The sequence below is a fragment of the Xenopus tropicalis genome, chromosome 5 (genome assembly GCF_000004195.4).
Source record: "Xenopus tropicalis strain Nigerian chromosome 5, UCB_Xtro_10.0, whole genome shotgun sequence".
NCBI classification, from domain to species: Eukaryota; Metazoa; Chordata; class Amphibia; order Anura; family Pipidae; genus Xenopus; species Xenopus tropicalis.
The window spans coordinates 152,924,094-152,936,904 of NC_030681.2; the positions used below are offsets into that span (position 1 = coordinate 152,924,094).

General features: G+C 50.4%; 1 protein-coding gene across 1 annotated transcript; it reads right to left on the reverse strand.

Moving 5' to 3' along the window:
- Positions 1-7,328: 7,328 nt before the first annotated feature.
- Positions 7,329-12,649, reverse strand: ptrhd1 (peptidyl-tRNA hydrolase domain containing 1). The gene is made up of 2 exons (NM_001103060.1): positions 12,451-12,649; positions 7,329-8,229 (listed from the first exon to the last, which is right to left on the reverse strand). Exons 1-2 carry the CDS (start codon positions 12,634-12,636, stop codon positions 8,059-8,061), a joined length of 357 nt encoding a protein of 118 aa, NP_001096530.1. The 5' UTR covers positions 12,637-12,649; the 3' UTR covers positions 7,329-8,058.
- Positions 12,650-12,811: the final 162 nt, after the last annotated feature.

A 12,811-nucleotide genomic window follows, 5' to 3' on the forward strand; every position in this document is an offset into this window, starting at 1 on the left:
GTTTGGCCTTTTGCACCATGCGCTGATGGGTTCTGTTGGTTTTGGTGAGGTAGGGATCAGGTTCTACATGGAGCCGGAATGGAGCTCAACCAGCATTGGCCAACACTGACTGACTGGCCGGGGCAAAGCTACAGCTCCTATTCAGCCGGCACAGGTTGGCCAACCACAAGGTGGGCACAGCAGCCAAGCCCCACAGCGGCCACTGGCACTAAATGGCAAGTCATGGGGCAGGGAGGCAACTATACAGTTACACCACAGGCCATACTGACTCCTCTTAAGTTCATTATTCCTTTGAAAATTCTGCATGTTTGTAGGTGAAGATCCTGAGCTGAATTATTCTTCTGTTTTATTGGGTTTGTGCTTTGGCAGAACCGCAGCTCTTTGTGCTTTTACTGAATGTGCCATCGGAGTTTGTATCCGAGTATCGAGAAACTCTGGGCAGATGTTACGTTTGGTCACAGATTGTGCATTTCTTTGGTTGGGTTCAGTTTGGTATTCATACACAGTTTTGTGGAAGAGCCTCTGGAAAGGGATAGCAAGTATAGTACGGAGAGATGGTGCCTATAGTAGCAGTGGGGGGATAATAGCCTCTGGGAAGGGACTGGGGCTGTGGGATAGCAGGTATAGTAGGGAGAGATGGTGCCTATAGTAGCAGTGGGGGGATAATAGCCTCTGGGAAGGGACTGGGGCTGTGGGATAGCAGGTATAGTAGGGAGAGATGGTGCCTATAGTAGCAGTGGGGGGATAATAGCCTCTGGGAAGGGACTGGGGCTGTGGGATAGCAGGTATAGTAGGGAGAGATGGTGCCTATAGTAGCAGTGGGGGGATAATAGCCTCTGGGAAGGGACTGGGGCTGTGGGATAGCAGGTATAGTAGGGAGAGATGGTGCCTATAGTAGCAGTGGGGGGATAATAGCCTCTGGGAAGGGACTGGGGCTGTGGGATAGCAGGTATAGTAGGGAGAGATGGTGCCTATAGTAGCAGTGGGGGGATAATAGCCTCTGGGAAGGGACTGGGGCTGTGGGATAGCAGGTATAGTAGGGAGAGATGGTACCTATAGTAGCAGTGGGGGGATAATAGCCTCTGGGAAGGGACTGGGGCTGTGGGATAGCAGGTATAGTACGGAGAGATGGTGCCTATAGTAGCAGTGGGGGGATAATAGCCTCTGGGAAGGGACTGGGGCTGTGGGATAGCAGGTATAGTAGGGAGAAATGGTGCCTATAGTAGCAGTGGGGGGATAATAGCCTCTGGGAAGGGACTGGGGCTGTGGGATAGCAGGTATAGTAGGGAGAGATGGTGCCTATAGTAGCAGTGGGGGGGATAATAGCCTCTGGGAAGGGACTGGGGCTGTGGGATAGCAGGTATAGTAGGGAGAGATGGTGCCTATAGTAGCAGTGGGATAATAGCCTCTGGGAAGGGACTGGGGCTGTGGGATAGCAGGTATAGTAGGGAGAGATGGGGCCTATAGTAGCAGTGGGGGGATAATAGCCTCTGGGAAGGGACTGGGGCTGTGGGATAGCAGGTATAGTAGGGAGAGATGGTGCCTATAGTAGCAGTGGGGGGATAATAGCCTCTGGGAAGGGACTGGGGCTGTGGGATAGCAGGTATAGTAGGGAGAGATGGTGCCTATAGTAGCAGTGGGGGGATAATAGCCTCTGGGAAGGGACTGGGGCTGTGGGATAGCAGGTATAGTAGGGAGAGATGGTGCCTATAGTAGCAGTGGGGGGATAATAGCCTCTGGGAAGGGACTGGGGCTGTGGGATAGCAGGTATAGTAGGGAGAGATGGTGCCTATAGTAGCAGTGGGGGCTCTTAGAGACAAAAAGGTAAGGTGGGGATATGAGGGTACAATGGTAACAATACCACTTTTATCAGTGTTGCCCTTCAGGTCTTGTTGAAGAAAAACCCCCAAACACCTCTGGGACATCCTCAACGTTGCAGCAACTAAAGGTTCCCCTGCCCTACTCTACCAACATTTGCTCACTGTGAAATCTATTTTGCTTGGGGAGGCAGCCTAAATACCTCTATTAACCCAACCTGTATGAGTAGGGCAACTACAAGTCATAGAAAGGATTGTGTCCAAGGCAACATTACCCTGCACTAAGGACCTGCTTTATATAAAGTGTTGCTAAGATAAGGGCTAACTAAGGGCTGGATGTGGAAGACACACGGAGCTACTAGTAGCAGCAACTTGTCACGGCTACTAAAACAGACAATGCTGATCATTTACTGATAATTGTCTCTTTGTGTGTTTAGCAGGGGCAATTCTCAGTATTGTCTATGGCAGGGGATTTTCTGGTGTTTAGTAGCCATGACAAGTAGCTGCTACTTAGTAGCTCTGTGTGCCCACAGCCCCAGTCCCTTCCCAGAGGCTCAGTGTGGCTTTCCAAGGGTTCCAGCCTCACAAAGTCAACAGAACCCCATCTTGGTGCAATGTTTGGCCAAACCTTTCTACTAAGGCTAGGGGGGTTATTCTACAAAGCAATGCCCCCTACCCGCTCTGTTGTACATACACCCACTCTACTCACAGTAAGGATTCCGGGGGGGAGCAGAAAGCAAGTGGTTCTTGTATAGTCCCTGCCGGCGGCTTTTCACACGTATCGGAAACGTAATCGCTTTAACCTGCTGCTAGGATCTCGTATACCCTCCCGACTCGCCATTACTAAACCTATAACAATGTAAACTACTCTCAGGATATTCCTACTGCCTGAAGCCTGCAGCGGCTTCTGCAACGGGAAGCAAATTGTTGTTTATAGCTTTTTTTTTTTGGGGGGGGGGGGTTTGTTTATACATTTTTTGTTTAGTTGATCTTAGTGTACATGGAAGGAAATTGCTATTCACACCAGTATTTTTTCCCTTTTTTTTTTTAAAAAAAAAAAAAAAAGAAAAGAAAAAAATCCTAGATTTCAAGGTAGGGCTAAAAGATTTTTGTAACGTCATTTTGTAAGTATTTGTTTTTTATTTTGTGTTGAGGTTTGTTCTCAGTCACTGCCTCTCTCTCTCACCCTCCATTCCAAGAGCCCAACAACAGTACCTCAGTTTTATAGAAAAAAAAACAAAAAAAGAACGGAAAAAAAGGGTAAGTTAACCCGCTGCTCGAGCACCGCAAGGCAAAAAATTACGTAGACATTTCATATAAAATAAACGACTTCTAAATGTGAAAGGGTTGGGGGTGTGGCTTCCTCCGGACACGGGAAGACTAGCACTTTATATAGACTCTATACGTGGGGCCATTAGGGCCCAGACTCACAAGGCCTCAGACATACTCTGAATCGACCAGTAGGTGGCGCTCCATTGACAACCAGGAAGTAGAAAAGGACATTTTTTGAAATGTATTTTTTGTTTATTTGTATTTAATTTAGTTTTTTTAATGATTTTCAGTCCCTGTGTGTTGGCCCGACCGGTAGTCAGTCTGTTAACTGATAATCTGCCGATGTTGGGCCCTAGTATTGCGTCTCAGCGGATCAACCAATAGAAAGGCGGCCCTGCTGTGTGTGGTACAGCACCCATAGGGTGAGCCTTCCCTGCACCAATTAGTGGGGTTGTTGACCTTTGAGTTAACTTTTAGCTTGGGAACCCAGTTTTTTTGGGTTTGGCTGAACCCCCAAATCCATCGTAAGGCCGAATCCCAAACTGAATCCTGATTAGCACATCAGTTCAGATTCGGCCGAATTCACGGTCCTGGCCGAACCAATTTGGAAGGGTTAAATGTCGCCACATGAACGCGGAATTGGAAATTTTTTCGCTGTGCGCAAAGCACAAAGCAATATTTAACCCTTCCAAATCCTCTGTATTGGGGCAGGATTCAGCCTTTATCGGCAGAGTTCAGATTCGGCGAATTCACAGTCCTGGCCAAACTGATTTGGAAGGGTTAAATGTCGCCTTGTGCTTTGCGCACAGCGAAGAATTTTCCACTTCCGTGTTCACGCGGCGACATTTAACCCTTCCAAATCGGTTCGGCCAGGACCGTGAATTCAGCCGAATCTGAACTCTGCCGATAAAGGCCGAAGCCTGCCCGAATACTGAGGATTTGGAAGGGTTAAATATCACTTTGCGCAGAGCGAACAAATTTCCACTTCCGAGTTCATGCGGCGACATTTAACCCTTCCAGATCGGTTCGGCCAGGACCGGCAATTTGGCCGAATCTGAACTCCTGCCGAATCCTGCCCGAATACCGGTGGTATGGTGTAGAGTGATATTCTGAGCCGTATTCTGAGACTGTTTGCAATTGGTCTTCATTTTTTATTATTTGTAGATTTTTTAACTATTTTCATTTTTGTTTAGCAGCTCTCCAGTTTGGAGTTTCTGTTGCTAGGGTGCGAATTACCTTAGCAACCAGGGAGTGCTTTGGATGAGAGACTGGAACGTGAATAGGAGAGGCCTAAATAGAAAGTAACAATTAATATCTTCTGTACAAAATCCACATCATTTATTCTAAGGAAGTGGCAAAAAAACAACTGGAAAAGCTAAAAAATCACTTTCTTTACATTTAAACATGGAATTCTGGGAATGAATTCCAAACTCCTAAAAAAAAATCCCATTTATATGGGTTTATCCTATAGGCTAAAGCTCACCCTGTGAATTCCTTCTGTTTATTTGTAGTCTCCTCAACCTTAATGATTTGTTTCTTTACATTTCAAACATTTCTGGCGCCCCTAGTGGTTGAGCTGCGCCACTGTCAGATCACTTTCCAATTGAAAGAGGAGGAGGGAGAGGGAGGAGGAGGAGGAGGAGGGAGGAAGAGGAGGAGGGAGGACGGAGGAGGAGGAGGGAGGACGGAGGAGGAGGAGGGAGGAAGAGGAGGAGGGAGGACGGAGGAGGGAGGACGGAGGAGGAGGGAGGACGGAGGAGGAGGAGGAGGGAGGACGGAGGAGGAGGAGGGAGGAAGAGGAGGAGGGAGGACGGAGGAGGAGGAGGGAGGACGGAGGAGGAGGGAGGAAGAGGAGGAGGGAGGAAGAGGAGGGTTAGCTTTGCCTTGTGGTGCTCGGCGGAAACAGTTTCACCATTTTCTCTAAATTACAAAAAAAAAATGCACTTCTGGTAGAACAGGCAGTGGCTCAGAACGAGCGACTCGGTAATCAACTGGGTTCCCTGTTGCACACCCCCCCCCCCCCCCACGCTGTATATAGAGCCCCGCCCATTTCCCCACCACTTCCTGCTTTAGCCAAAAACCCGACTTCGGAAACTTGTACAATAACCAGCATGTCACACGGTGTGGGGGTTCTTTTTTTTTTTTTTTTTTTTCGTGCTCTAGAAAGGGCCTCGGTTCTAGATCCGACCGCTGATCTAGAACCAAACAACCCAACTTCCATTTTGAATGGAGATTCTGTAGCCAGCTGCTTTTCCTAATGTAAAGTCCGAAAATAAGTTTCACATATTTTATATTGCGATTGTTTCTTAAGAAAAAATAAAAATGCAAATACTGGGATTTTTTTCATATCCCCCCCTCCCCCCCCCCTTGAAAATTAAAAAAATAAAATAAAAAAATCTGCTGACACGGTCGTTTTGTTTGAAATAAACGCTGCCGATTGGTTCCCAGGAACGAGGATAATTTATTGTACAAAGAGAAAACGGATCTTCGCTTTTAATTTCTTAAGGAAAAAAACAAACCGCTTCGCAAAAAAAAAAAAAATGGAAAAAAAACCACAAAAAAAACAACAAGTTTTGCTTCTATTTTTCTCTACTTTGTCTTTGTAGGGGGGAAAGAAGAGAATGTAACCCCGGCGCGGGTGGGGGGCGGAGACATTTCTGGCGGATTTAAAGAGCGAGCGAATGATAAAGAAATAAAAAAAATCTTGCTCTGAAATATTTTTCCAGAGAAGTGACAGGAAAGAGTTAATGAAAGCAGAATGTACAGTGATTACTGGGCCGGCCCTGTGCCGGGGGTGGGCGTGGCCAATGGCTGCCCGCCGCCACCGCCGGTATCAGGGTAAGCTGCGCTCCTTTGTGGCTACGGGGGCGGAGTCCATGGTGGTCCCGCCCAGTGCCAGCCCCTCTAGCCATAAGGGGGGGCCGGGGGCTGAATAATATTGCTTTATGCTGTTATATTATTGGCTTTGTTCAATGTTTAATTATTCTGTTTATTGTAAATAAAGTCATTTAAAATCTGGATTTATGGCTTCCCTTATTCCCTCCTGAGCCACTTATTGCCGTGGCAACTTGCCCAATAGGTGTGGCTTCCATTATCCAGAAAGCTCCGGAATACGGGAATGCCATTTCCCTATTAGTTGGGGTTTCTCTGTAGGGACAACACTCACACATCCCTACCAACATTTAAAAAATATAAAGAGCAACAAAAATGCAGCTCATAGCACTAATTTTTTTGACCACGCCCATTTTCCCAACCACACCCCCTATATACCACTCCCATTTGACAGTCTATTTAAAGTTTGAATACATTTCTGGGGGTTTTGGAGTCGGTTTACGTGTTATTACAGTTTTGCTAATGAAGGTGAAGTTGCCCTTTAAGCTGTGAGTCTCAGTTCCCTCAAGAGACCTGTTTAGCGTATAAAGGCCCCCATACACGGGCCAATTGTAGCTGCCGATATGGGTCCCTTAGACCGGCAGCTAATTGGCCTGTGTAGGGGCACGGCCGATGGGCCTGCCCGACCAATATCAGGCCTAAAATTGGCCAGATATCGATTGGGCAGGTTAAAAAATCAAGTCTGATCAGGGACCGCATCGGCTCGGATTCTCCCAATATCGGCCACCCGTAGGTGGGGATATCGGGAGAAGATCCCCTCACTTGGCGACATCGTCAAGCAAGCGGATCTGAAGGTGTATGGGGACCTTTAGTTACGATTGTATCTCAGTGCAGGTGTGGCTTGTTTAGTTTTCTGGGGTGTGCCGCTACTTTTTTAATTAAGTTTGAGAAACACTGTATCTTTTTTTTTGGCTTTCTCTGCAGGAGATCAAAGGGAAATGAGGGACTTTTCAATAAGAATCCGGGACTGTGGGCCGAGGTTATAGTGATGCAGCCGGAGCTCATACAGTTTAATAGGGATGAACTGGAAACCACAAGTACAGAATAATGCAGCCAAAAAAAATAGGAAAATGTATGTAAAATGCCCTGGGAGCAGACATGCGGGCTCTCTATTGCCCCCACACAGGGCAGCTCTCTCCTAGGCTGTAAGGTGGGGGGGCAGGTAACTACCTATATAATATATATATAATATATATATATATATATATATATATATATATATATAAAATGACCAAAGAGACACCCCCCCCGAAACTACTATAAGAAGGTTCCATAGAAAGAACAGATTAAAGGGGAGGTTCACCTTTACAGTAACTTTTATTCTGTTATAGAACGGCCAGATCTTCATTTTTTTAAAGCTTTTTTATTTCTTCTTCTGACACTTTTCGGCTTTCAAATGGGGGTCACTGACAGCTCAGAGCAGGGGCAGGTAGGTGGGAAGGGGTTAAACTTAGGGCAAACTCCACTGACCCCCAGTAAACTGACTGTTAATTATAACATTAACTCTTTATATGAGCTGCTTATTATACAGTAACATCAGCTGTTTATATTGCACACACAAGGGGCGGGGCCTAAATGTTGGTACTGCGCTTGTGTTCATGGGGGGCCCCATATAAATAACCTGTGTGGGGCCCCAGAGTTTCTGATGGCGGCCCTGTACACATTCATATATATATATTTTATCTGAATTAGAAATTAGGGGGTTTTCGGGGCTTTCAATCCCCTTTCCGCTCTGAATAGAAGGAACTGCAAGTCCCAAAGGAATCATTTCCATGTATTGACGCACAGGGGCAGAACGGACCCACAGACAGCAGCTCAGAGGTTAAAATTAACACCTTCCCATCAATATTGTATGTAACCCGGAGCCTGAATAAAATGCACTGCCCCAGCACCTCATTTAATTGCCCCAGTGAGAGCGGATTGGCCCCTAGGCCTGTAATGCTCATTCCTGGATTGTAGCAATGTCTTTCTGCCCCTCCGGCTCAGAACTGAATAATCTTCCTATTACTGTGCCCTCTGGTGGGCGGGGGGTGAATGGTGCCCCCGGGCATCAATAACGGGTCCCAGCGAATGGCCCTCATTTCAGCAGCTTGAACTTCTTTAGATATTTATGAACCTCCTCCTTCGGATACGGACGCAGCGCGATACAGGTAGCGACGTTCTCCGGCTGCTCCACCCACAGCTTGTGATCTATTCCTGCCTGCGCCAGCGTCTCCCCCAGCGTGGTGAGTGTCAGCTCATCGGCCACCTACATACAATACACAGGGTATTAGTGTCATTATACAGGCAACCGAGTATCACTCATGTATTATAGGGGATAATGTACCCCCTACTGTAAATGATAAGGATATTAGCAGTCACTGAGGGGTTCTGTGCCCATATAAAGGCACAAGGCTGCAGGCTGAGTTATACAGGGAACTCTGAGTATCACTCATGTATTATAAGGGATAATGTACCCCCTACTGTAAATGATAAGGATATTAGCAGTCACTGAGGGGTTCTGTGCCCCCCATATAAAGGCACAAGGCTGCAGGCTGAGTTATACAGGGAACTCTGAGTATCACTCATGTATTATAAGGGATAATGTACCCCCTACTGTAAATGATAAGGATATTAGCAGTCACTGAGGGGTTCTGTGCCCCCCATATAAAGGCACAAGGCTGCAGGCTGAGTTATACAGGGAACTCTGAGTATCACTCATGTATTATAAGGGATAATGTACCCCCTACTGTAAATGATAAGGATATTAGCAGTCACTGAGGGGTTCTGTGCCCATATAAAGGCACAAGGCTGCAGGCTGAGTTATACAGGGAACTCTGAGTATCACTCATGTATTATAAGGGATAATGTACCCCCTACTGTAAATGATAAGGATATTAGCAGTCACTGAGGGGTTCTGTGCCCCCCATATAAAGGCACAAGGCTGCAGGCTGAGTTATACAGGGAACTCTGAGTATCACTCATGTATTATAAGGGATAATGTACCCCCTACTGTAAATGATAAGGATATTAGCAGTCACTGAGGGGTTCTGTGCCCATATAAAGGCACAAGGCTGCAGGCTGAGTTATACAGGGAACTCTGAGTATCACTCATGTATTATAAGGGATAATGTACCCCCAACTGTAAATGATAAGGATATTAGTAAGTCCATCCACTGGGTTTTATCTGACAGTAGAAGGCAACACCAGGGGCTCACATGACACTGTATAATTAGACTTTGGCTCCTCTGCTAAAGCCATTAGCTCTCATAAGCAGATTCTCCCCAGCTTGCATGTAACTACTCTGCCTCCCAATAGTCTTTAGAACCCACACTACCCCCCCAGCAGCCAAAAGGGGCTCAGAATAACATTCAGATGACTAAATACAGAATCTGACAAATATAATGTGAAACAATGGGCCAATATCCCCAATTGTGTATAGTAAGGATGTTGTGGTGTCATTGTACTATCTGCACAGCAGGTGGCGCCATACCTCTCCCTATAGCAGCAAACTGTGCTAGGAAATAGGAACAGTAGATTTCAAGCTCTGGTGCTAAAATCAGGCCTTAAACCAATTTTTTAAATCATTTTCATCGAGCAGCTTCTGCGGGGGGGGGGGGGGGGAGTTGTATCTAGCTGGGGGGGGGGGGGGTACTAGTGTTGCCATGGGGCAGGTATGATACATCCGGGTAGGAATATGGTGTACTAAATAGATAGGGGCTACTGGTGCATTGTGGGGGGGCAGCTGCTGATAATAGAATTGCCACTGGGACAGTTGTGAGACAGGAGGTTGTACAGGGGCAATTATAGGGTGTATTCCCAAGGGGCGCTGGGGCAATGATAGGGTGTATTCCCAAGGGGCGCTGGGGCAATGATAGGGTGTATTCCCAAGGGGCGCTGGGGCAATGATAGGGTGCATTCCCAAGGGGCGCTGGGGCAATCATAGGGTGCATTCCCAAGGGGCGCTGGGGCAATCATAGGGTGCATTCCCAAGGGGCGCTGGGGCAATCATAGGGTGCATTCCCAAGGGGCGCTGGGGCAATGATAGGGTGTATTCCCAAGGGGCGCTGGGGCAATGATAGGGTGTATTCCCAAGGGGCGCTGGGGCAATGATAGGCGTGTATTCCCAAGGGGCGCTGGGCAATGATAGGGTGTATTCCCAAGGGGCGCTGGGGCAATGATAGGGTGTATTCCCAAGGGGCGCTGGGGCAATGATAGGGTGTATTCCCAAGGGGCGCTGGGCAATGATAGGGTGTATTCCCAAGGGGCGCTGGGGCAATGATAGGGTGTAATCCCAAGGGGCGCTGGGGCAATGATAGGTGTATCCCAAGGGGCGCTGGGCAATGATAGGGTGTATTCCCAAGGGGCGCTGGGGCAATGATAGGGTGTATTCCCAAGGGGCGCTGGGGCAATGATAGGGTGCATTCCCAAGGGGCGCTGGGGCAATGATAGGGTGTATTCCCAAGGGGCGCTGGGGCAATGATAGGGTGCATTCCCAAGGGGCGCTGGGGCAATTATAGGGGGCCCGCACTGGGAGTTGCTACGGGCCCGCACTGGGAGTTGCTACGGGCCGGTACTGGGAGTTGCTACGGGCCGGTACTGGGAGTTGCTACGGGCCGGTACTGGGAGTTGCTACGGGCCGGTAGTGGGAGTTGCTACGGGCCGGTACTGGGAGTTGCTACGGGCCCGCACTGGGAGTTGCTACGGGCCCGCACTGGGAGTTGCTATGGGCGTTGCTATGGGCCGGTACTGGGAGTTGCTATGGGCCGGTACTGGGAGTTGCTACGGGCCGGTACTGGGAGTTGCTACGGGCCCGCACTGGGAGTTGCTATGGGCCCGCACTGGGAGTTGCTATGGGCCGGTACTGGGAGTTGCTATGGGCGTTGCTATGGGCCCGTACTGGGAGTTGCTATGGGCCCGCACTGGGAGTTGCTACGGGCCCGCACTGGGAGTTGCTACGGGCCGGTACTGGGAGTTGCTACGGGCCCGCACTGGGAGTTGCTACGGGCCGGTACTGGGAGTTGCTACGGGCCGGTACTGGGAGTTGCTACGGGCCGGTACTGGGAGTTGCTACGGGCCGGTACTGGGAGTTGCTACGGGCCGGTACTGGGAGTTGCTACGGGCCGGTACTGGGAGTTGCTACGGGCCCGCACTGGGAGTTGCTATGGGCCCGCACTGGGAGTTGCTATGGGCGTTGCTATGGGCCGGTACTGGGAGTTGCTATGGGCCGGTACTGGGAGTTGCTACGGGCCGGTACTGGGAGTTGCTACGGGCCCGCACTGGGAGTTGCTATGGGCCGGTACTGGGAGTTGCTATGGGCGTTGCTATGGGCCCGTACTGGGAGTTGCTATGGGCCCGTACTGGGAGTTGCTATGGGCCCGCACTGGGAGTTGCTATGGGCCCGCACTGGGAGTTGCTACGGGCCGGTACTGGGAGTTGCTACGGGCCCGCACTGGGAGTTGCTACGGGCCGGTACTGGGAGTTGCTATGGGCGTTGCTATGGGCCGGTACTGGGCGTTGCTATGGGCCCGTACCGGGAGTTGCTATGGGCCCGTACCGGGAGTTGCTATGGGCCCGTACCGGGAGTTGCTATGGGCCCGTACCGGGAGTTGCTATGGGCCCGTACCGGGAGTTGCTATGGGCCCGTACCGGGAGTTGCTATGGGCCCGTACCGGGAGTTGCTATGGGCCCGTACCGGGAGTTGCTATGGGCCCGCACCGGGAGTTGCTATGGGCCCGCACTGGGAGTTGCTATGGGCCCGCACTGGGAGTTGCTACGGGCCGGTACTGGGAGTTGCTACGGGCCGGTACTGGGAGTTGCTATGGGCGTTGCTATGGGCCGGTACTGGGAGTTGCTACGGGCCGGTACTGGGAGTTGCTATGGGCCCGTACTGGGAGTTGCTATGGGCGTTGCTATGGGCCGGTACTGGGCGTTGCTATGGGCCCGTACTGGGAGTTGCTATGGGCCCGTACCGGGAGTTGCTATGGGCCCGTACCGGGAGTTGCTATGGGCCCGTACCGGGAGTTGCTATGGGCCCGTACCGGGAGTTGCTATGGGCCCGTACCGGGAGTTGCTATGGGCCCGTACCGGGAGTTGCTATGGGCCCGTACCGGGAGTTGCTATGGGCCCGTACCGGGAGTTGCTATGGGCCGGTACCGGGCGTTGCTATGGGCCGGTACCGGGCGTTGCTATGGGCCGGTACTGGGCGTTGCTATGGGCCCATACCGGGAGTTGCTATGGGCCGGTACTGGGAGTTGCTATGGGCCGGTACTGGGAGTTGCTATGGGCGTTGCTATGGGCCGGTACTGGGAGTTGCTATGGGCCCGTACTGGGAGTTGCTATGGGCCCGTACTGGGAGTTGCTATGGGCCGGTACTGGGAGTTGCTATGGGCCCGTACTGGGAGTTGCTATGGGCCCGTACTGGGCGTTGCTATGGGCGTTGCTATGGGCCGGTACTGGGCTGACAGACCCCCGGTCCCTCCCCGCTCACCTCCAGCACCACTTTGTGCATAGTGTCCAGCTGCCCCAGGTAGGCCCGGGTGTGGGGGTGCTCGTAGTGCAAATGAATGGCTGCTGTAGCTGCATGACACGCCTGAGCCACTAGGGCCCCTAAGGGCCACCCCAGCCCGGCCTGCAGGTCCCTGCGGAGCACCACGTACTGAACCAGAGCCGCCATGCTTCCTGCCGGTGTTGGCAGATATAATGCTCTTGTCAATAAAGCTGTTAGGAAAAAAAAATTCAGCCACGGAAGCAACACAACCCATATGAACAATTGGTTACTTGCCATAAATTCTAACCAACCAGCGGAGCAGCTGAAAGTGAGGCGTGACACTAGACATCCTTCCGGGTAC

Bases quoted from the DNA above. Each gene is read 5' to 3' on its own strand.
- ptrhd1 (NM_001103060.1), bottom strand. From the start codon at position 12,636: ATGGCGGCTCTGGTTCAGTACGTGGTGCTCCGCAGGGACCTGCAGGCC. The intron at 8,230-12,450 runs GTGAGCGGGGAG...TATTGTATGTAG, and splicing joins TGCACAAAGTGGTGCTGGAG to GTGGCCGATGAGCTGACACT.